Source organism: Cervus canadensis, chromosome 8 (genome assembly GCF_019320065.1).
Source record: "Cervus canadensis isolate Bull #8, Minnesota chromosome 8, ASM1932006v1, whole genome shotgun sequence".
Lineage (NCBI taxonomy): Eukaryota > Metazoa > Chordata > Mammalia > Artiodactyla > Cervidae > Cervus > Cervus canadensis.
Window position 1 is genome coordinate 68,463,488 of NC_057393.1, and position 24,126 is coordinate 68,487,613.

A 24,126-nucleotide genomic window follows, 5' to 3' on the forward strand; every position below is an offset into this window, starting at 1 on the left:
AATGCTTTATTTCCTCTAAAATCAGGAACAAGACAAGGGTGCCCACTTTCACCAGTACTATTCAACATAGTTTTGTAAGTCCTAGCCACAGCAATCAGAGAAGAAATGAAAGGAATCTATATTGGAAAAGAAGTAAAACTCTCCCTGTTAGAAGATGACATCATCTTCTACATAGAAAACCCCAAAGACCAAAAAAAAAAAAAGAAAAGAAAACCCCAAAGACACTGCCAGAAAATTACTAGAGCTAATCAATGAATATAGTAAAGTTGCAGGATATAAAATCAATACACAGAAATCCCTGGAGAAATGGTAACCCACTCCAGTAATCTTGCCTGGAAAACCCCATGGACAGAGGAGCCTGGCAGGCTACAGTCCGTGGGATCACAAGAGTCAGACACGACTTAGTGACTAAACCATCAACCACTACAAAGGGAATATATGCCTAAAGATAATGTGTGAAAAGGATATTTGCCATATACTAGCTATTTTTTTTTTTTTTTACTAGCTAGTTTTTTGGTGGGAGGGTGGGAGTTAAAGACGACTTGGGGTTATTTTTTCATCAACCTCCATTTTATACTTATTTATAATGGCCATTATTTTTACTAATACTGTAAAACTATGAAAATGAATAAAATACTAAAAGTTTCATATAAAAAAAATACACAGAAATCCCTTGCATTCCGATACACTAACAATGGCAAAACAAAAAGAAATTAAGGAAACTATCCCATTTCAACGGAAAGAACAAAATACTTAGGAATAAACTTACCTAAAGAAACAAAAGACCTATATGTAGAAAACTATAAAACACTGATGAAGAAAATCAAAATGACACAAACAGATGGAGAAATATACCATGTTCCGGGATTGGAAGAATCAATATAGTGAAAATGAGTATACTACCCAAAGCAAACTTCAGATTCAACGCAATCCCTATCAAGCTACCAATGGTATTTTTCCACAGAACTACAGCAAATAATTTCACAATTTGTATGGGGAAAAAAAAACAAAAAAACAAAAAACCTTGAATATACAAATGAGAAAAGACAATCTCTTTAAGAAGTAGCGCTGGGAAAACTGGCCAACCACCTGTAAAAGAATTAAACTAGAACACTTTCTAACACCATACACAAAAATAAACTCAAAATGGATTAAAGATCTAAATGTAAGACAATAAACTATAAAACACTTAGAGGAAAAGGTAGGCAGAACATTCTCTGACATAAATCAGAAGATCCTCTATGACCCACCTCTCAGAATAATGGAAATAAAAATGAAAATAAACAAATGGGACCTAATTAAATTTAAAAGCTTTTGCACAACAAAGGAAACGATAAACAAGGTGAAAATATAGCCTTCAAAATGGGAGAAGATAATAGCAAACAAAGCAACTGACAAAGAATTAATCTCCAAAATATACAAGCAGCTCATGCAGCTCAATACCAGAAAAATAAATGACCCAATCAAAAAGTGGGCTGAAGATCTAAACAGACATTTCTCCAGAGAAGACATACAAATGGCTAACAAATACATGAAAAGATGCTCAATATCACTCATTAGCAGAGAAGTGCACATCAAAACCACAATGAGGTACCATCTCACGCTGGTCAGAATGGCGACCACCAAAAAGTCTATGAACAATAAATGCTGGAGAGGGTGTAGAGAAAAGGGAACCAACCCTCTTACACTGTTGGTGGGAATCCAAACTAGCACAGCCACTGTGGAGAACAGCATGGAGATTCAGTAAAAAACAGGAAAGAGAACTGGCATATGATCTAGCAATCCCACTGCAGGGCATACATACAGAGGAAACCAGAACTGAAAGAAATATGTGTACCTCAATGTTCATTGCAGCACTGTTTACAATAGCTAGGACATGGAAGCAACCTAGATGTCCATCAGCAAATGAACGGATAAGAAGTTGTGGTACACATACACAAAGGAATATTACTCAGCTATATAAAAAAAAAAAAACTCATTTGAGTCAGTTCTAATGAGGGGGATGAAACTGGAGCATATTATACAGAGTGAAGTAAGTCAGAAAGAGAAACACCAATACAGTATATTAATACATATATACGGAATTTAGAAAGACAGTAATGATGACCCTATATGCAAGACAGCAAAACAGACACAGATGTAAAAACAGACTTTTGGTCTGTTTGAGAGAAAGCAAGGGTGGGATGATTTGAGAGAATAGCACTGAAACACATATATTACCACATGTAAAATAGATGACCAGTGCAAGTGTGACGCATGAAGCAGGGCACTCAAAGTCGGTGCTCTGGGACAACCCAGAGAGATGGGGTGGGGAGGGAGGTGTGAGGGGGGGCTCAAGATGGGGGGACACATGTACACCCGTGGCTGATTCATGTCAATATATAGCAAAAACCACCACAATATTATAAAGTAATTAGCCTCCAATTAAAATAAATTAGTTAAAAAACCAAAAAAGATAATGTCTTAAAGAGAAAGGGAGGTAATATGGAAATATTAAATATCAAAAGAAATGAAAAAGTGACCAACATTGAGGAAGTAAAAAAGGTAAACACAAGACATCAGAATTCCTTAAAGAAAACAAAAGTGGACAGAACAAATATAAAATTATTACTTGACACAACTTGTTTGTTCATAGCACTATTATTCACAATAGTCAAGAGGCAAAAACAAGTATTTTTGCTACCATGAGCCCTGAGGTATCTACTAGAGATGAGCTACAGGTACAATGACAAAAGGATTAGTTGTAAGCATTAGGTATATAGTAGTAAAACCAAAATTAAGTGAGCATTAAAAGAGTACAGTATGTACGCTACATGCTAGGACAATGTATTTATAGGACATTTTAAAAATGGGGAGAAAGCAGGTATAGGAATAGGAAATTCAAAAATATACTTAGAGTAAGCAAGACGTTAATACTGGTGGTGGGACTACTAGTATTATATTTGTATTATGTATCTGTATATATACTCACAAGCACTGGCAAAAAAAAAAAAAGTTGATAATTTGAGCTTTAATAAGGAGAAGAATCACACGGAATTGAAATCCATTAAAAATGTTCAAATCCATGTATTCATAATGTTTAGAAACAAACAGGTAACCATCTGAAGATGCAGGAAACCAATTCACTATTGTGAAAATTGGATAAACAACAACAAATAGTGCTTGATGGAGCACCATATATATTACTACATTAGTATGGCAGAGGAATGATGCAAATTCCTGAAGTCTTTTTTTTTTGCCTTAAGTTCCCCAACTAGGGATTGAACCCGTGCCCTGTGCAGTGGAAGGGCAGGATCTTAAACCTTTGAACCACAAGAGAAATCCCAACAGTCTATATTTTCAAAAGAAAGAAAACAATCAAGTATTGATCCTGTCTTCCACATGAATTTACCAAAAGGAAAACCTGTACCACTGCGTAACCAAAACAGCAGATGAGAGGAATATGTGAAAACAAAATAAGAATTATAATACCACCATTTTTAACCTCAATAAATCAATGGATTTAGGATTTGAGCACCACTGCACACTAACATCAAAAAGTGAAAATCTGCTTTCTTCTGTTGCTGTTCTGAATTCAATTCTAAAGCAATTCCTACAAGCAAAGTAGGTGTCTACACAGGTTGAGGTTGGTGAGAAAAGTTTAGAGCTACAATGGCCCAGAGTAGAAGAGCTGCCCAGTTATCAGGCACTGATATCCAAATGAAACAAGGAGGGCATCCATACAGAGAAAGTGTAGGACAGGAAATAGGACTAAAGTGGAATAAGGAGGATATACAGATTGGAGAGGGACTGTGATATGTAACTGAGGAAGTAAGAAAATCCAGTAAGTATAATAGAAGATATGTTTCTCATTATTGGGGAAAGGAGTTAAGATACATGGAAAGAGAAAACCAGAATGAAGTCTGTGATGCGGAGTAGAACTGGAGTTACTAGTGTAAGCTCTTCACTTTCCATGTACATACCACAGTAAATACAATATACCATTCTTCACTAAAAGGTATCAAGGCTTCCTGGAGAAATGGCTGACTTCAGAAACAGGGCAGGGACAGTAATCAATGAGACTAAAACACTTTATATCATAATGCAAAATAAGCAAAGTCTTCAAAAGATGACACAGGGCTATTCCAAAGAACAAAGAAGTCAACTTGAAATGCCTCCCGCTGGCCAACTCTGAGATAATTTCACTATCAAATATACAATTACATCCATAATCAAATTTCTCCTATTATCTCAAAACTACTGTTAATGGCTACCCCCTCCCCACCCTGATTTCAGTTGCCATTATTAGCCTTCTTTAAACCATTTTTCTACTTTCATCACATGAACATTTATGAAAAGTTCAGACAAGATGCTTTGTAAAATTTCATACATTCTAAATCTTACAATTAGATTAAGGTAAAACATTTTTGGTAGGAAGGCTTAATAAATAATGATGTGTACTTTCACAATACATCCCATTAGTACAGACATAATGTTGGTTTATCCAATTACTGTTGGTGTAACACACTTCTGATATCCCCATGTTTCAAATTCATAAAACACCCAGGTGTTATTCTTCTGGGCATATAAGACAGAGGCACAAACAAGAGTGAATAAACAGACTCTTGAGTCTTAAGAACTGAGATGCAATCAAGTACACAGCTTTAAAGCAGCAAAATTCTCAGACAAGCACTTCACTAGAACTCAATCTCTGAACTTAATAGCTCTGTCAAGCAAACTTTCTTTGATTTTTTAATATCTAAAACATTATTATTCATTTTTTAAGAGGAAGGATTGAAAACACCTGACTTATAGAAATCATTCAAATGTCTCTCAAGTGAAGAATGAATAAACACTGATACACTGATGCTGTGGAATATTATTTAGCAACTAAAAAGAACTACAGAAACACACAACAAAAATGGGTGAATCTCTAATGCATTATGTTAAATTAAAGAGGTCAGACTCAAAAGGTTATATAATTCCATGACATACTTGAAAAGGCAAAACTATAGGAAAACACATCAGTGGCTTCCAGAGGCTGACCAGGTAGGAGAAGAAAATGCTTACAAAGAGATATTACTATAAGCTATTTTTAGGGGATGACAGACCTTTTTTATATATATGATGACTGTGGTGGTGGTTAAATGGCCACATGTATGTGTCAAAACCAGCACAACTGTTCACTAAAAGGATGAATTTTAGTATTATGTAAATTATATCTTTTTTTTTTTCATTTATTTTTATTAGTTGGAGGCTAATTACTTTACAATATTGTAGTGGTTTTTGCCATACATTGACATGAATCAGCCACGGATTTACATGTGTTCCCCATCCCGATCCCCCCTTCTGCCTCCCTCTCCATCCCATCCCTCTGGATCTTCCCAGTGCACCAGCCCTGAGCACTTGTCTCATGCATCCAACCTGGACTGATGATCCAACAAGCTATACTTGTTTCAATGCTGTTCTCTCAGAACATCCCACCCTCGCCTTCTCCCACAGAGTCTAAAAGTCTGTTCTGTACATCTGTGTCCCTTTTTCTGTTCTGCATATAGGGTTATCGTTACCATCTTTTTAAATTTCATATATATGTGTTAGTATGCTGTATTGGTCTTTATCTTTCTGGTGTAAATTATATCTTAATAGACGTATATACACATACATATTCGAAGAACCCTATAAACCAATATTAAATTTAATAGTATTGAAATGATTTAAAAAAAAAAAAGAAATGATTTAGTATATACCTCTTTATCATCTTCAGATTTCCTATCATCCTCCTCTTCCTCTTCTTTCTCAGATTTCTCTAATTCCTTTTGCTCTTCTTTTTGCTCTTCTACTTTAAGCTGTTTTGTCAGTCGGGCTATTAACTGGGATTTTAAGCCTTTGGAACTAAGAGCTCGACTTTCTAATTCTTTGCGGAGATCATTTACCTAAATATACACAGCATAAAAACACAGAAAATGGAAACAGGATCATGAAATAAGGAATCATGCAATTATCTTCTGTATGATTTTTTTAATTTTTTCTTTATTTTTCTTAAAGTTCTACCACTTTATTGCTACCAGCCCGTCTCCCTCCACCCTCGTGCACACATGCTCAGTCATGTGACCCCATGGACTGCAGCCCCCCAGGCTCCTCTGTCCATGGACTTTTCCAGGCAAGAATACTGGAGTGGGTTGCCATTTCCTTCTCCATGTATGATTTTTTTTAAAGTTTTGGTGAAAGGTACCCTTGTACAGCTCATAAAATATTTGTAAAAATGCAAACTGACAGAATTTTTTTTTTTAAGTAACTTGCAACATGTTTTAAGATGCGTTAAAAGAAGTTAATGCTCTTTGACCTAGAAATTCTAGTCTCTGGGAAATTACCCTAAGGAAATGACTTATACACAAGAAAAAAAACTTTTTATACATTCTTTGTCATAATTCCTCCATCCAAAAATGTGAAGAATCAAAATATCCAATAAAAGAGTAATATTAATACCTAAGGAAAAAACAGTAAACCATTTGAATGGAACAGTATAAAACATTTAAAAATAAATTAGATGAGAAACACTATATTAACTGAAAAGGATGAGATGGCAACTTTTTTATACAACATGATTAGAATCAACCAAGCAAACACTTTATACCCAGAAGAAATAACAGAAGATAACACATCTAATTTTTAAGAAAGGTTGCTGTGTTTGAGTGACAGACCTGAGTCATTTTTTCTTCAATATTTTATGTATACACTAATTTTTAAAATAAGCATGCATAATATTTATAGTCAAAGAAATACAAGTTTTAAACAAAGAAACAATAGAGAAGCCATCAGTTAGACAAAAATTTCTTGGGGCTGCAGGCTTAATCTAATCTTCTGAATCTATAGGATTCTATATTAAACCTGATGTTGATGAAAACTGATGTTGAGGAGTAATACAAGAGTGTCAAAATTATGATATATATATTCTCTACTTACTAAAAACCAATGTTGGCTTAAAAACTATAGTTTCATAAGAAAAACTCTGATTTTGCTGAGGACAGAAGTTAATCAAAAGGTCAACTTCTATGTGTTAATAAACAGAAAGCTGCAAAAGCAAGCAAGTTTCTGATCTACGTAGAATTTATGTATGTGACTCTCTAGATCTACATTCACAGTATAGACCCGGAGATGCAAAACCGTCAAAAGGTAACAGGTCCAAAGACCCTGGGAAGCAAAGAAAAACTAGTAAAATCAGCCAAAGATTTTCAAACAGAGTCTTATATTACGTTCCTCCTAGTTCAGATGTATTATGAATCCACATTTTACTTTTAAATTCATTTAAAAACTGGATAATCTTTTTCTATGTTTCATTCCTTCTCGTGGAATTTACGTTAATTTGCAGAAATTCCAACTCTTCGTCAGTTCCCAAATCAGAAAACAATATTGCTCACACTATCCACATATGCATATTACATTCACCAGTTATTGGTTGAACTACTTAATTTTTGCACACACAAACACAACACAGAATTTTACATATAACCAGCAGACTTCATTTTTAATGATTTATATGTGAAAAACTATTGTCTACAATATCCTCTATTCCTGTTCATAGATTTCTAATTAAATATCATTACTTTCAAAGTTACCTTCATTGTCTTTGGGTCAAGTTTAGACCAATGGGTAGGAGTGGAAATTTCTTTAGCTTCACCATCATCCTTCTCTTCTTCATCCTGATATACAAAGTTAAGAACAGAATTACTATTCTGAAACCTTAAAATAAAGGTTAATTTATTTTTAAAAGTCTGTTGCTGATCTGTGCAAGGTCACAAATGTTTCAGATTGTCTTCTCCTAAAGTTATTATTTAGGCAAGTCCACGTACATACATTCTACCACTTTTAACTGATCACAAAGACACTCATCAGCCAATCAAAGCCAGATCTGTGAAACACAAAAGGGTGATAAATTACAACACAAAGGATATCAGGGATGCACAAACACTGCCGGTTCTCCACTAACCACACAGTGTGTGATCTTGCCCCAATTTTCAAACCACCCAAAGTTAAGACTGATTTAGTCAGACCTTTCAAATGTACCAAAGATGCCGCCACATAGCCTGAAATTTCAAATCTCTCAGACTTGTGGTTGTCCAATTTCAAATATCCATGACTAGAAATGATGACCGTGAAAGAGAAAATTTTTTAAATTTTAGAAAATGGCAAAATGTTTAAAATGGCTTAATACTGAATCTTGCTCAACAACTGGTCCCAGATTCCAGCAACTAGACCTATGATAAAAACAAAATTCTGTGCAATTTAAGCACAACTTATTTTCCTTTGAGGTCTCAGCACTCTTAAAGTTAGCGTAATAGACAAATTTTTTTTTTTTACAAGAAAAGAACATACAACTATACTGCTGAAAGCTGGATTACCAGTCGCTGTTACCAGTTATGTTCCTCCATGTGTGTTTGTTATGTAGTGTGTGGTGTGCATTTGTGCCTGTGTTCCTGTGCCTGTGAGAAGCGGAAATAGAAAAAGGGATTAGCGTTCAGTGCCTGTTCTCCATCAGCCTCCTTGCGTTCACCCTGAAGCTTCTCGACCAGCTGCTGCTTGTATCCTCGGGAGAGGGTTTCCCACTCTGAGCGGGTGGGAAGGCAATGCCAAACATCCGGGAAAAATAAAACCACTGTCTCCACATGAGCTGGAACTGTACGCCCCTTGTGGGTCTCCTCAGGGCGATGGTAGCGAATCTCTGCAAAACGGTACCTGTTGCAAGGGAAGAAGCATGTTGGAAAAAAAATTCTAAAATACATTTTAAAGACCCTAGTTCACTTGTAGCACATCAAGTAAAGAAATTTTGCTGCAAGAACTTGAGGTTGGTCTAAAGAAAAAAAAATTATAGAAGCCATAGTTCCTCTTTTGGTACATTTGTACAATATTTTATGGTTAAAAGAATATGTTCCCCAAGGCATTGTCAAGTTTGATTACAGAGCTACCCATACTTTAGAGAATACCTGAAGAAGCTGGATAGCTGTTCAGATTTCATGTGCTAAAAAAAGAATGTTCTCAATTAAATCACAAGAAATACACTAAAATACACAAGACAAATAAGCCTCAAGAGAAAATATGGCTGAACAAAAATAATCAGCAACTACATCATTTTATAACAAAAGAATTATAATGAAATGAAGTTCTCTCTTGACGATCTTCTCCAGCTATGCATGAAATGAAAAATATTTTCAACATACATCCAACTTCCAAAGTACAGCGTAACAAAACATTAATATTTTCAGTTTATTTTGATTAGTTCTTAATCCTTTTCCCCCAAACATTTTTGGCACCAAATAAACTTTTGCTACAAATGAGCATTTTCCTTTGAGATTATCTGCATGATCAAGATTGCTAAAATATGGGGGGTGGGGGTGGGAGAAGGCTGATGGACAAGAACATCTACATAAACTATTAGAAAAACATTTCTAATCAAGAAATGAATTAGTACTTACCATTGTGTGCATACACTTAGATCAATGCCTGTCAGAGCCTTACAACAACGAATAGCAGTCTTAATCAACACAAAAGGGTCTTTTTCTGGGTCTGGTCCATCCAACGAAGGAGACCAATGGCCTCCAATGGCCATGGCTTCATCCTTGCCTTTCATGCCCACTAAAAACTAATTTAAAACAAAGAATCATTTACATGTATTATGTAACCTGTCAAATTACAAATTAAATACTTGAAAAGGAAAGGAACAAACCTTTCCAATACCATTTTTACTACCTCTGGTATCTGTCAGTCAAGGAAGAGTTCAGTTCATCGTGTTCCACACTGCATTTCAGCAATGGAATAGGATTTACACATCATAACTCATCCTTCTAAAATATTTCCTCAGATAAAAAGTTCTTTTAAAGAAACAAGCTATAATTCAAACTTTAAGAGCATCCAGATACACTAAATCCACTAAGATTTTATTATGCTTCAAATTTATAGCATCAAAACGACAGCTGAACTAGCCACATACAAGTAAGATACAGCCACAATCTGCAATGAGAAAAACACCTACATCATTGACTGCTGTAACTATATTAAAATAAGTTATAAAACAAATCAACAAAATTTAAAAGGCAGTATTTTTAAATTTTATATATAGACAGAACTAAGCAAAGTAAATATACAGCTAAAGTAAATCTTTCAGTTTACCTTAACGAGTCTAGCAGGATGCTGAAATCCATCTCGAAGTTCTTGTGGGTCTTCAGCAAGAGCACATGACTTATGATACAAATCTTCCATACTAGGGCTAGCCATCAGCATTACCTATTATAGTCAAATAATTCAATCCTGTCAAAAGTCTAAAGTAATGTAAAAAAATGAGAACCACTACTAATTATCCTTCCATAACAGTTATCTGAAGTTTTTTTTTGTTGTTGTAAAAATGGAAAATGCTACAGCAGAAATGGTATTGGATACCTTATAATTATATAGTTTTAACTTTGAAAGAAAGAAATTTTGATCTATATTTACCAAATAGCAGAAAACTACTGACCATAAGCAATATACTCAATGTTATCCTGAAGACTAAAATATGGTGCATTTACCCAACAAAACATTTTATGTGGATCTACCAGAAGCCATAGAACATTTCAAAAAACTCAATAAAAAGAACTTCATCTTCACGTTTTATAAGGTTGAAAATGTTGGAGCAATATCACAGTTTTACAGCTCAAGAGTTAAGGCAAAAAAGAGGTTAAATTACTTTAACAACCAAACAGAATCAGGCAGACAAGAAGAAAACACAGGCTTTCAGGTCTTAAACATAATAAATACTTCCTGAAGATTAACTTCACATACACTCTTAATACAAATAACTGCTCAGAAATTTTAGCTGTGTATCACAGAATACAAACCTTTGCACTGTATAAATGATCAGCATCTGGTGGATCAAGAATGGCCATATTTTTTTCTAAGGACTCTACTTCTCTGTGCATTACATAGAAATTGCAGTAATTTCCCAGCTGAAATGGTCTTGACAAAGGGAAAGCATCCACCCATGTAAACTGAGCATCAAAAAAGTCACTAGGTATATATAAATTCTGATAACGGCGCCTTAGTTCCATCATGTCACAACTAGGACTGAAAAACAGACATAAGTAGTGAATAAAGTGCCTTAACACCAAAGATTATGCAAAGATTCACTCAATTCTAAAGCTATAAATATATAATCTGACACAGTTAAAAGCCAGTTGAAAATGAATAGTCAACTATTAACGAGCTTTACATTTACATAGAATCATATGAAAATGTTTTCAAATACGTTTAGTTTTGAATAAATAGCACCTACATGTTACCTTATTATTTGTGTGTAGCTTAAAATTCACTTAGAGAAGACCCTCTGAAATAACTTCAAACCAAGTTCCAGAGAAGATCTGAACAAAATCAATTCTGCTTCAGTTAAAGCTGTATTTTTGAGAAAATTATGATTCATACAGAATGAATACAAAGAAGGGATAAGAATAGTACCAATGAGTATGACAGCTCCTCCATCAGGCTCATACAGTATAGAAAAAAATAAAACCTTTATTTCTTCGCATCTCTATACCTCTCTATTTAATGATTAAGATCCATAACTGATTTATTATGTAAAGAGAGGATAAGTTTTTTTTAAATGTGACATACTGAATTTATTTTTAAAGGATGATTTCCTTTTTCCTAAGAAACAGAACATTTAAAGGAGAGACACTGAAAAGTAAATCAATCTAGGAAAAAGGCTGAGAGATATGTTAAAAACATAATGAAAAGTGGAAAATACCAATAGTGTGTAAGATAAAAAGTTTAACTACACTGTCCTTTTAAAAAACAAAAAGTACAAAATGTGAGCTCGATGTATCCACAGGGATGTCTTTTCATTTGAAACCTAAAATATAAGCTTGTCATTACAGTTGTTGACATATTTGGATAAAATTTTGCTGTCAAAATATCAAAAATGTGAAGTAATTTGTGTTGTTGTTTTTTAAAAGTGTTACAAACAAAAAATGTTTTAGTTTTCCATCACTAGAATTTTTGAAGCCATGTTTTATCCCATAGGAATAAAGGAATAAAATCTATAAATGAATGAAACATCACCATTTCTTGCCATATATTCCCTATTATAATCACACCACTACACGAAAATCTTGATTTCCACAACTACTGATGAGAAGAAATATGGAAACTTTAAAATAACTTTTATTTGTAATGTGTTCCTCTGATATCTGGGAATTTACTTCAAAGTGATGAAGTGATACTGTGAAGATTTAACTTGGAGGGATAAAGACAGTTGCTCAAATTACATCCTAACTATCAATTCCTCCCAGAATAGCAATTGAGACTAGGAACAGATGAGTTTAAAAGCAGAGCTGCTCCAGTTAATATCTGGAGATGTGATTTTGTTTCAAATGAATTCCTCTGAAATATGCAGACATATTTTTTAAATATACAAGTAAACAGGAGTAACAAAAAAAACTAATAAAAATTAAGAATCATTAGTGATTTTACCACATGCAAGAGTAAATGAACGACGACTACCTAACAACTAAGCAAAGTCATCAAGCAGGACTTTGGGGGCGTGGAGTAGCTTAGACACTACACTGGTTTACTCAATGTAAAACTGAGTAAAGAGAAATTTCAATTTTTGTAGGTCAGTATTATGAATACTTTTGTCAAATGGAGCAATACCCTCTCAAGACACTGAACTGCATAGTTATTTGTTCCTATGTCAAACAGTTTTCAACACTTTCACTGATTCCTTTTTCTTATTTTACTATAAATTTGCTTTTACATGTTAATTTATCTTTTACACAACTACCAGCTTTTAGAGGATTCTTCCTTTCCTTTAGAGTAAATCAGTCATTTATCAATTTGCCTCTTTATGAATTACAATTTTGCACCTATTACCTAGTTGGCCACCACATCCCAACCATCCGTATCTACAACTGCCATACACTGGATTAAGTGCTTTACTTACATGAAATCAACTCAACCTTACAATTAGTTCTGATAGTTAATATAATTTCCATTTCACAAGTGAAGCTCAAAAATTCTTGATAACTTTCCAGTTACTTCTGATTTCAAAAGCTAAAATATATATATGTATACACACATATGTTGTATGTCTGTTAAGTACATACATAGAACTATGTTTCTATCATACTGCATGGCCACAGAGAACTTGAAGTAACTGGTCACTAATGTATCATTACTTCATCATACACAATGTACTATGCATGACCTTAATAAAGTCATTAATAAACTAGAATCTGAAATAATTTTACTTTTAAGGAAAAACTTCATTACAGAGGGGCTGCCTTTTTCAATCGCTAGTACTTGTAATGAGTGTATAAAAATAATGCAATCTTGCAAAGAACATAAATGCTAATTCAAATTGCCTTTCTGCTCTTATATGACTAAGAACTAAATGTTATGAAATCAAAATTGTAAAAAAAAAAAAAAAAATTCTCTAAATGTAACACATTCCTCCAAATTACAAAAACTACAAAATTAGTAATTTAAGAAAACAATGGGGAAAAAAAGAACTTACCAATCTAAAGAAAACTTTGAAAACTGAACTGTGTAACGTGGGACAACACGTCGGACTCTCCGAGGTGACCGTTCTCTCTCTCTCCGAGGAGATCTCTCTCGGGAACGTTTTCTCTGAGGAGATCTTTCTCTGGATCTACGTCTTTCTCTCTCTCTTTCACGACTTAAAGCAAATTTTTCTAAAATTACTTTTTCTAGCATTATCAAAGGGTTCTTTAATGAAGTAAATTAATATGTATAAGCATATATATAAATATAAGCAACACTTCACGGTGCACATTTTTAAACAACTTCTTGAACACTGTGGTAAATACACACAATATAATAATCCTACTGTTTTAACCATTTTGAGGTTTACAGTTCAGTGGCATTAAGTACATTCATTCACACTGTACAACCATCACCACCATCAAAACTACACTTCTAAAAACATACCTTCGGTCATCCTTTCTGTTGGGCACTTGATCCCCTCTGTCATTTCTTCCTGAAAATCTGGATGGTGGATCTAACCTTCGTGCTGGTTGTGGCTGTGAAACTATACGGACAGGAGGCTGCAATAAACCAGCTTTAAAAGATACAGAAAAATATATTTTAACTTATTTAAATGAAGTTTAAAAGCATCACTCAGTTAAATTTTATACAGAAAAATTTGGCTTTTAGGTTCTGTGACCCATAAATGGTAAATGTCAGGGATGATTTGCATGTTTGTATATTTTTAAACCATCATTTAAAAGTGTAAAAGCCATTTTTAGCTCAGGGACCACACAAAACCAGGCCACAGACCAAATCCTAGAGCTACGATGTGCCAATCTCTGACCTACAGATATTAAACCAAAAACATTAAAAATAAATAAATACATAAATAAACAAAAACATTAAAAAACAACAAACCGTTGTTGCTGGCTACACAACAAGACATTCTCACAGCACCAGAGTATCATCCAGACATTTTCTACACAGAGAAAAACCTTTATAAAAAGAGATCTACGGCCATCACTTTGACCAAGTAATCTACCACCTATAATACTGGAAGAATCTGACAACATGTGCCTCCTAGTATGATGCAGTACGAATTAGAAAACATCACCTAAAATGTGCCAAAAGCCTTTAGACTTACCTTTTACTTTACAGTTTATATGGCACAAAGAAAACAAGGTAAAAATACCACAAGGAATCCACACAATCCAGAATATAACATTACAAAAGAATTTACAAGTAAACTAGACCAATATTTTAAAAAGTCAATGCTATAAAGGAAGAAAGAAAAAATGGAGAACTATTTTGGAATAAAAAGACTAAAGAAACACTGTTGTTGCTATTGTTTAGTTAACTCTTTTGCAATCCCATGAATTATAGCCTGCCAGGCTCCTTTATCCATGGGATTTTCCAGGCAATACTGCAGTGGATTGCCATTTCCTTCTCCAGGCAATCTTTCCAATTCAGGGATCGAACCCGTTGTCTCCTGCATTGCAGGAGGATTCTTTAATTACTGAGCCACTTGGGAAGCCCAAAGTAAAATAACCAGATACAACACGTGAAATTTAACTATCTTTTCATTCAGGAAACAAAAAACAACCTTTTTAAAAGACATCTGGGAGACAACTGGGGGTGTCTAAATACAAATAAAGTATTTAAATGCTTTTTCTTAGAAGTGACAATAGGTTGTGGTAATAACAGGAAAAGATTCTCTTTAAGGAAAGACACACTTACGTTAATGGGTGAAATGTCAAAATGCCTACATCATGAACATTCACTGAAATGTTTTCAGAAAACAAAAACTAGAAACAGTACAGTTACCAAAGAAAACTATAAACTGTACAATATTCATACAATGGAAGACTATGCAAGAGTGAAAACAAAGAAATTAGAGTCACATGAAACAAGTATGAAGAACTTTAAAATATAATGAACAAAATTCTTATAAAAAAGATTATATAGACAATCACATATTATGTAAAATTCAAAAACAGGCAAAGCTGAAGTATATTAAGAGCATACACACTTAGAGTAAAACTGTTAAAGAATAAAAGGAGTTAAATAATAATGTACTTTCTTACCCAAGTAATGATTACATGGGTGTTTATTTAATAATAATTAACTGCAATCTGTTTTATAAATATTATCTTTGTGCCAATTTACGATAAAGCAGACAATGCCACAATTACATTTTAAGAAATACCAATTAAGTAGACTTTTGCAAAAGTTAAGACTATCATTTTTAGTATTTTTGGGTAAGAAAAAATGTATAGAGTTACAAATTATCAATTTGCTGAAGAAAATTTAAAACAATTCATTTATTTGATGCACTATGGTTCAATGAGTGAGATGCTGCCACCAGACTCTACATACATATACAATGTCATGTTCGTAAGAAGTCTCAATACATGTTCCTCTATAAATAAAATAAAAACACTTCCTGATCGCTATACAAGTAGAAGTTCTCTACAAAAGATATTTAACTTTCTTTTTAGGTATTCTGCAAGTCCCTGCCTTTTTTGTAACTAATAGCACACTCTCATTGTTTTAGCCTGTAATACCTTTCTGCTGAGGCTGCTGTAGTAAAGGCTGCGGCTGAGTCTGCAGTAGTGGTGTAATAGAAGCCGCTGAAATCTGCGCCTGCAGCAGTGACTGGGGCTGGGGCTGAGCCTGAACACCAAACGTTGTCTGCGGTGCAATTGGCTGAAGTACGGCAGGAGGAGTCTTCAGTAAAGGTTGAGTTTGGGATTGATTCTTAACAAAAAGAAATAACATTTTAAAAAACAAAGAAAAATCTTTGTAAATTGGAAGACTCAATCACCAAGTTTTTATAATACCTAATACTATTTTATATACCTGATTTGGTAGTGTTTGAATTCTTTGTGCATTCCATTTAAAAGGCATATTGGGATTATATGTAGCTTCAACCAATACTCTGTCACCCACTTGGGGGGTTTTCCCTTTGACAGCACTGAAAAAAAAATTAAGTTAAATACAAACACTATTAGAAGAAATTCTTCCAAAAAAGATTTATATGTTAATACTAAACACTGTAAAGTACACCAAAAATAGGCAGCCTGAAAATCTCTTTTAAAAAGTAGATACACCTGAGATTTAAGCAGAAAATATAGAAAACAGGAGACCCACTTAAACAGAAAAATCTTACATAGTAATTAAACTTAGTATTTCAAAGTACTTCTAAGGAAGTTCGTTAGAAATACATTTGAAATATATTAAAAAAAAATACATTTGAAATATCAAAGGAAATACATATTCCCTGCAACCACCACTACATGAACAAAAACACTACTTCAAATCTATTAGTTTATCAATCATTTAATCCTATTATTTTTTTCAACTAAGTGAAGTGAAGTCGCTCAGTCATGTCCGACTCTCTGCGACCCCATGGACTGTATGTAGTCCACCAGGCTCCTCCATCCAATGGGATTTTCCAGGCAAGAATACTGGAGTGGGTTGCCATTTTCTTCTCCAGGGGATCTTCCCAACTCAGGGGTCGAACCCGGGTCTCCTGCATTGCAGGCAGACGCTTTACTGTCTGAGCCACCAGGGAAGCTAAAACATTTTACATATATATTATCATTAGGTATGTCAAACAGCAGACGCTTTACTGTCTGAGCCACCAGGGAAGCTAAAACATTTTACATATATATTATCATTAGGTATGTCAAACAGAAGATTAAATTTTAAAAAGTATATGACTACTTTAATCTTAAATCTTACTGTAAGTCTGCTCATTAATAGCTATGAAATGTAAACTCACCCCTATAAAACATTTATAAACAATTCACAATGACTAGAGTGTTCAATAATCTAAAGATATCTTCCATCACATTCTCCATCAAAAAATGTCACAGTACAGGTTGAATTATTAAAGCAGAAAATTATAGCTAAACCACAATTCCATGCCACAGTTAAGCAGGTGTCTTATCAAAATACTTAATGCTAAACACAAGCAACCATCCGCCAACAACTAATTAAGTTTACCTAAGCTGAAAGAATACATCTTCATCCACAAATCCAAATGTATCGTGTAGTTTTGTGACCGCCCCTGTAAAAACACGCTGTTTCTGAGGTTGTGTTTGTTGCTGACTGGACCTTGGTGTTGGATATGATACAGTTATCTGAGCTGCAGGTTGAGGAGTTGACAAGCTAAGGCTTGTAGGCAGTCCAACAGCTGGCTATAAAACAAAATCAACATCAAATTAAGGTAAGGATTACAAGTAGGCTAGAAATAAAAACTGACTACTTAAAACTAACTCAAAATTCTAAAAACAATTTAATACATAGGTACACCTTGAAGACGCAACTCAAGTCTGAAAAAAAAATTTTTTTTTAATCAATTTCATGATTAAGTTCCCTCAGAAGAATGCTTTTACATGGAAGTTTCAGGGGGAAAAAGCCACCGTAGTGTAATGAGTTTTAAAAAACACTGCATATTCTAGCCCCCTCCTAGAAATTCAAAATCTGTAATAGCATAACAGAGACTCAGGAAAGTCCTAGATAAGTGAAATGAGGCAGAGAGAGAAATACAATTATATATGATCTCACTTTTATGCATGGAATCTAGAAAAACCAAAGAACTCATAAGAACAGAAAACAGATTGGTAGCTGCCAGAGGTGAGTCTGCTGGGGGAAATGAGTGCTAGTGATCAATAAGTACAACCTTCCAGTTAAACATAAGTTCTGGAGATGTATAGAATGGTAACTATGGTTAACAACACTGTATCATACATTTGAAACTTGTTAAGAGAGTAGATTTTGAAAGTTCTCATCACAAGAAAAAGAAAAATTCACTTATGTAAGGTGATACATGTTAACGGATTATGAAGATCATCTCACTATACGTACGTATGATATTAAATCATGCTGTACACCTTACACTAATACAATGTCATATGTCAATTATAACTCAATAAAACTTGAATGAAAAGGTAACAGTTTCATTGGTCTTTTCTGGCATAATCAAGCATGAATAACAACACATTATTGACATTATATTTGTAAATGTATATGACAACACATTATATATATTATTCTGTATATAAACAGAAATAAAATCATTAAAAAGAAAGGAATAATCATGATTCAACTCAAATTCCATAATTCGCTTTACACTTTCTCAATAAAGCAAGTCTCGACGTTCTACAACTAAAAAAATCAAAGGTGAGTCCAGTCCTATAATTAGTAAAGAACTCAGCATCTCTCGAAACTACAGCCACAAAATTCTCATGACGTTTAACATCATAAGACATTTTTTTTTCCCTTTCAAAACCACGCTGTGCAGTTTGCGGGATTGTAGTTCCTCAAACAAGGATCGAAACTTGAGCTCTCAACAGTGAAAGCACGGAGTCCTAACCACTGGACAATGGGAATTCCTGGGTTTTGCACCATTAAAGAATTATATACAAGAAAAAAATACATGGGTACACTTTGGGAAATGCTATTCTAAGAAAAGGCTTCCCTGGTGGCCCAGACGGTAAAGAATCCGCCTGCAATGCTGGAGACCTGGGTTTGATCCCTGGGTCGGGAAGATTCCCCAGAGAAGGGCATGGCAAGCTACTCCAGTATTCTGGCCTAGAGTATCCCCACGGACAGAGGAGACTGGTGGGCTACAGTCCCAGGGGTCGGACACAACTGAGCGAGTAAGCAGAGCATTCTAAGAAAAGGCTAACTTTTACACCTTTTCTATTTAGTCTGAAAATCCTACTATTGAAGACAGAAAATAGGACATACGTGTTAATCAATTTTAGCTATTTTTTTCTTTTTTTGACTGCACCGCAGGGCATGTGGGATCTTAGTTCCCAGACCAGGGATCAAACTCGTGACCTCTGAAGTGGAAGCTCAGTTTAACCACTGGACCACCAGGGAAGTCCCAATTTTAGCTTCTTTATAAAAACAAAGTGAAGCTGATTTGTCAAAGGAAGTGTACTTTCTTAAAAGTAACTAACAGATTCAACATGTGAAAGGCACAAAGTTTACAGAGTAAAAAGTGTCTCTATTCCAGTTCCTTTGCCATCTAGTTCCCTATCCATGGGGCAATCACTGTCCTCAGTTATTACTACAGGTTCTGCTTTCTTAACAGCTGCATACACCAGGGGCCACTGAACTGCAATTCAAGGACCAAATCCAGCTCACAGCTTATGATTCTTATACAACTTACTAGTCAAAGATGGTTTTTACATTTTTTATTTCTTTCAAAACTGCACCATGCAGTTTGTGGGATTGTAGTTCCTCAAACACGGATCAAAACCTGAGCTCTCAAAAGTTGAAAGCACAAAGTCCTAACCACTGGACAAAGGGAATTCCTGGTTTTTCTACTTGTATAGAATTATACAAAAGGAAAAAAAATATGCAACATAGACTGTAAGTGGTCCACAAAGCCTAAAGTAGCATTATGTATCAAAAGTTCACAAAAATTTTAATGTTGCTGAAAAATTAAGTTGATAATACATTACAATAACTTTCCTATACTAAAGTCAAATGAAAAGATATAACATATACAAAAAAAAAATCCCTCAAATTATTTAAGCTACAAAGAAAATGTAAAAGTAAAAAAATCAGTATTAAATTTAAAATAAGGCCTCATATTTATTCAAACTAGATCACAGTAGGATCAGCAATCTAACAGCATAAAAGAAAAGGCAGAAACATGCTCTATTGAACATTATATTGCTAAACTATTATGTGAATCCAACAAATATTGATTTTTAAACGCTGAAAGAAAACCCAGAATAGGAATAAAGCTTCAGTCTACTTCTGCATTAAGACATTCAGAAGAAATAAAGTAACGCCAAACTAACCTGTGTTAAAAGGGTCTGCTGAGGTTGCTGTAACTAAAAACAAAACAAAAACCAAACAAAAACAGGAAAGAAAAAAGATAAGGATCAATCGGAATTGCTGTTTCACAGATGCTTTACAAAAGGAAAAATTTCTATTAAATGATTACTTTATTTCTAACTAAGAAACAGATGAAAAGTAACAGAAGTCATTAGGGTAAGGTTTCCTACAAGTATTTGTAACAACTGCAGAAGACCTTAAATATAACTAAGTCATTCAATAAGGATCAAGACATTATTTTTGCTATTTCATAGGAATAACACCCAGGAAAAAACCCACAAGTCCCTAGTGGGGAAAACTTCTGGTTCTGCCCCACATTAATTACCAGGCTACAGAAATGATTCAATATCAGTATGCTATCTATATAAAAATATTACTGGCTACATGTCTAATTTATTTATATATATATATCCATAAAATGAGAAGCACCTCCTCACAGTCAGATTTGCCAAAGGCATGGGGACCATAAACGACCATATATTCTGACATAGTTTTGACGGCAATAACAAAGTATAACATTACCAGAAAGCAAAAGGAATTGGTGGGAAGGGAGAAATTCTAAATTTTTCTTCTGTGGAAGAGACTTTATGAAGTCTTAGCACTGTGTTTTTTATTAATCATCAGGAGGTTCTCCAAAAACTACTTATCCTTGGTGCTCCTTCTCCCTGTCATTTTTCAACATTCTTAATAAGCTCCCCAGCCTGGAGCTGTCCTATTATGCACTAGTGCCCCAACAGTACTGAAGAGTATACAGCTAGAAGAGCAGGCATCTCCTGATGATGCTTAACAGCTTGAGGGAAAGGTCTTTTTTCCTACTGGCTAGGTAAGCAGTTTGAGGAAGGCATGGGCATCATTTCTGAGTTGTGGATATCCTGGGCAGGGTAAGATTTGGGCTTAAATAAGATTCAAATGTTTATTAGCTTCTAACTAGTGTTTTAAGCCCAATGGTAGAATCTGAAGATCTCAGTTCTTCTGTTTTTTTACTCATTGTGACTAATAAACTTCCCAATAAATTCTTACTAGACTTAAAAAGCTAGGATATAACAGTCTATATGAGATTTTAACTCAAAACAGTATAAATGTTAAATCTATCAAATTTCTTTATCTGAAAGTTAAGAATGGATAAGTAAAGGCAGTTTTTAGGGCAAAAACTGAGTATTGCCATTTTGATGTGGTTCAAAACAACACATAGGCTTTGATAATGTATTTCCTAATAGTACTAAAATAAAATCTAAAGGCAGACTTTCTCCTTTGCTTGCTATGTTTCTCCTTGGGTTCTGTTTTTCTTACCATCACAGATATAATAACCCTTGAAGATGATGATTAGAGTAGGAGATTGGGGAAAGGAGCCAAAGAAACTTATTTCAGTCCAAGTAAGGAGCTTTCAAATTGTTCAACTCTGCCCGGGGAATAGGGGAACTACAAAGGGAGGCTTCCTCCCATTTCCAACACTATTTTTATATTTTACATACTGGATTTCAATATACCATTTGATTGGGGGGGGGGGGGAAGTAGGGCTCCGTTGCTTTAAATGAATAAAGGCTGAAAGTCAATGGTGTCTAGGGTTTAGGCTTCAAATGGGAAAAAGGAGATTTTCATTTTGACATGTAGTCTAGTACAGGACAGAAGGCCTGAAGGTTTCAAACAGGAGTATTGGACCAAAGATTCATTTAGAGTGATTCTTTCCAGATTATCTTCTACATGCTTTCATAAACACATGTGACAAAGACTAGCTGCTGGTTAGGATCTGAGTTTTCAGAACCTCTCTTCTATCTTCCTCTCCCTTGGAGACATTTCTTTATACCTACCACATTTCTTCCACTCCAGAAGAATTCAAATCACACATTAAGGTTACTGAGGGGAACTAAAATCTGTGTAAGTTTAGTTGGAACAAACAACTTTTTAAAAATCAGTTTTTAACATGGAAAATATAAACTAACCTGTTGCTGCACACTATACAAGGCCTGCTGAGGTTGTGAATATTGCTGGAAAAAAGATTTTTTAAAGAAAAAATGGATATTAGTTTTAGTCATTCTCAAAAAGCAATATACACACATGTACATTCAAATACATAACCAGCATTACACTAAAAAGGAATTTTCTAAACAGCTACACTTCATCCCAAATAAACAAAATAGTGATTATTTATACTTTCAGATTCATCAAGAATGAAATTTTACTCAAATAACTAAGATATAAGGACTTTAGAATTTTGACTCTGCAGCTACACTTGTTATGTCCTGGGCATAAATAATTCGTATCATCAGAAAAAAATAAGCATAATGCAACTCCACAATTACTCATTCCTTAAAATGTAGAGGTACCTACCCCTGGCTACTCAGATGTGGAAGTTTTCTATGTCACATGTTAAAACCTAAACATTCACCTGTTGCAACGCGGCTGCTGCAGCTGCGGCCTGTTGCTGCAACGCTGCAGTCTGAGTTAACTGATAGTTTGCTGGGGTTTGTGTAGTAAGGCCTGCTGCTGCCAAGGCAGTTTGCTGTGTATAAATGGTAGGAGATGCTCCAAGGAGAGATGGCTGCTGAACACCCAATGCAGCTAAAATGAGATTAAAAAGAGGGGGGAAGGAAAAAAAACAAAACACAAGATTATTTGAATCCTTTCCAGAAATTTTCAATGAGTGCTTAGTTATGCATTACAGTCTGCCACTGCTTAGCGAAGGAAAAAAAAAAAAAGAAAGAAAGAAAAATTTCAGTAATGCCTCACCTCAGATTCCAATGCCTTTAAATATTTGTTCAAGTCATGGTAAATACAAGAAGACATTAATCTATAAAATTAAACTACAGAATGAACCCAACCAACCTCAGCCAGACCAAGAGGCTAAAGTACCCTCAAAAAATATTTTCAGGAAGAGCAGAAAATATATTATCTTATTTTACTCATCTAGAATGTACTGTTTTACCCTCAAGCAGATTAGAATCATACATTAAGGACAGTGTTGCTGGAAGTGATCCACCCTTCAAATATCCTACTATCAAGGATGTTTTCATGTATTTCTTGTACTTCTACTCTGTATTAAAAAACTGTAAAACTAGCAAACAGACGATAGGAACCGTTAAATACAAAGCTAAACTGCAGTCTAGCACTGCACTTCCCAAAACTTTATCTCCTAGAATGGTGACTAGCTCCCCAGGACATTAAAGTTGGAAAAAAGTGGTCCAAGGTTTTAAAAGTTAATGCAACAGCAAATTAAGTATATATTTTTACTGCAAGAATCCTCAGAACATTTAATTTGCCACTAAGCACTGTGAATCTCAAAAGAGGTCACCATAAAACAGTATTTGCTCATGTAACACTCCCTTTTCCAAATCCTCTTGCTTGTGTCTTATTTAGAGTAACCTGAAAAAATGCTGCTCAACAGCTATTGGTTAATAACCATACAGAAAGAACAATACTGTGTCTTACAGGAACAGAACAGAGACCATTTATGAATTAATCAAAGCACCCAGTCTAGAATCTACCAGAGAATCTGTAGAAGTGTGAAGTTCATCATCAATCTTGTTTAAGAGTCCAGATTAATTCTACTTAAAAATGAAGCAACCCAACAACAAAGTGAGGCAAAAACAAGCAAATCCCAGAAATCATGTCTGGAATTCATATAAATTACAAATTACTCCCTGATAAAACATGATTTTTAAAAATTAAAAAAGAATGAAGGGGGAAAAAAAGAATCTAAGGTGGGGGAAAAAAACCTACTGGATGTCCTGAATACACAACCCTAAACCCTCACAACATTAATATTTTATTCTCTTTGTT

General features: G+C 34.4%; 1 protein-coding gene and 1 non-coding gene across 8 annotated transcripts in view; both read right to left on the minus strand.

The window, feature by feature from the left end:
• Positions 1-24,126, minus strand: part of CCAR1 (cell division cycle and apoptosis regulator 1) — a 47,060-nt gene that overhangs the window by 12,475 nt on the left and 10,459 nt on the right. For 5 of the 7 annotated variants that reach the window (XM_043476772.1, XM_043476770.1, XM_043476771.1 and 2 more), the window contains exons 3-16: positions 22,736-22,908; positions 22,290-22,334; positions 20,313-20,345; positions 17,497-17,690; positions 16,348-16,462; positions 16,053-16,245; positions 13,951-14,080; positions 13,517-13,678; positions 10,848-11,073; positions 10,144-10,257; positions 9,450-9,616; positions 8,502-8,712; positions 7,596-7,679; positions 5,727-5,912 (exon numbers count right to left, since the gene is read on the minus strand). In XM_043476772.1, the coding sequence (XP_043332707.1) occupies positions 5,727-5,912; positions 7,596-7,679; positions 8,502-8,712; positions 9,450-9,616; positions 10,144-10,257; positions 10,848-11,073; positions 13,517-13,678; positions 13,951-14,080; positions 16,053-16,245; positions 16,348-16,462; positions 17,497-17,690; positions 20,313-20,345; positions 22,290-22,334; positions 22,736-22,908 (2,033 nt within the window). The remainder of the gene's footprint in view (positions 1-5,726; positions 5,913-7,595; positions 7,680-8,501; positions 8,713-9,449; positions 9,617-10,143; positions 10,258-10,847; positions 11,074-13,516; positions 13,679-13,950; positions 14,081-16,052; positions 16,246-16,347; positions 16,463-17,496; positions 17,691-20,312; positions 20,346-22,289; positions 22,335-22,735; positions 22,909-24,126) is intronic. The other 2 variants (XM_043476774.1, XM_043476776.1) reach the window with 2 other exon arrangements.
• LOC122446938 lies at positions 9,748-9,812 on the minus strand. Its single transcript, XR_006271080.1, has one exon. It is a non-coding gene; the product is annotated as a small nucleolar RNA SNORD98 (small nucleolar RNA).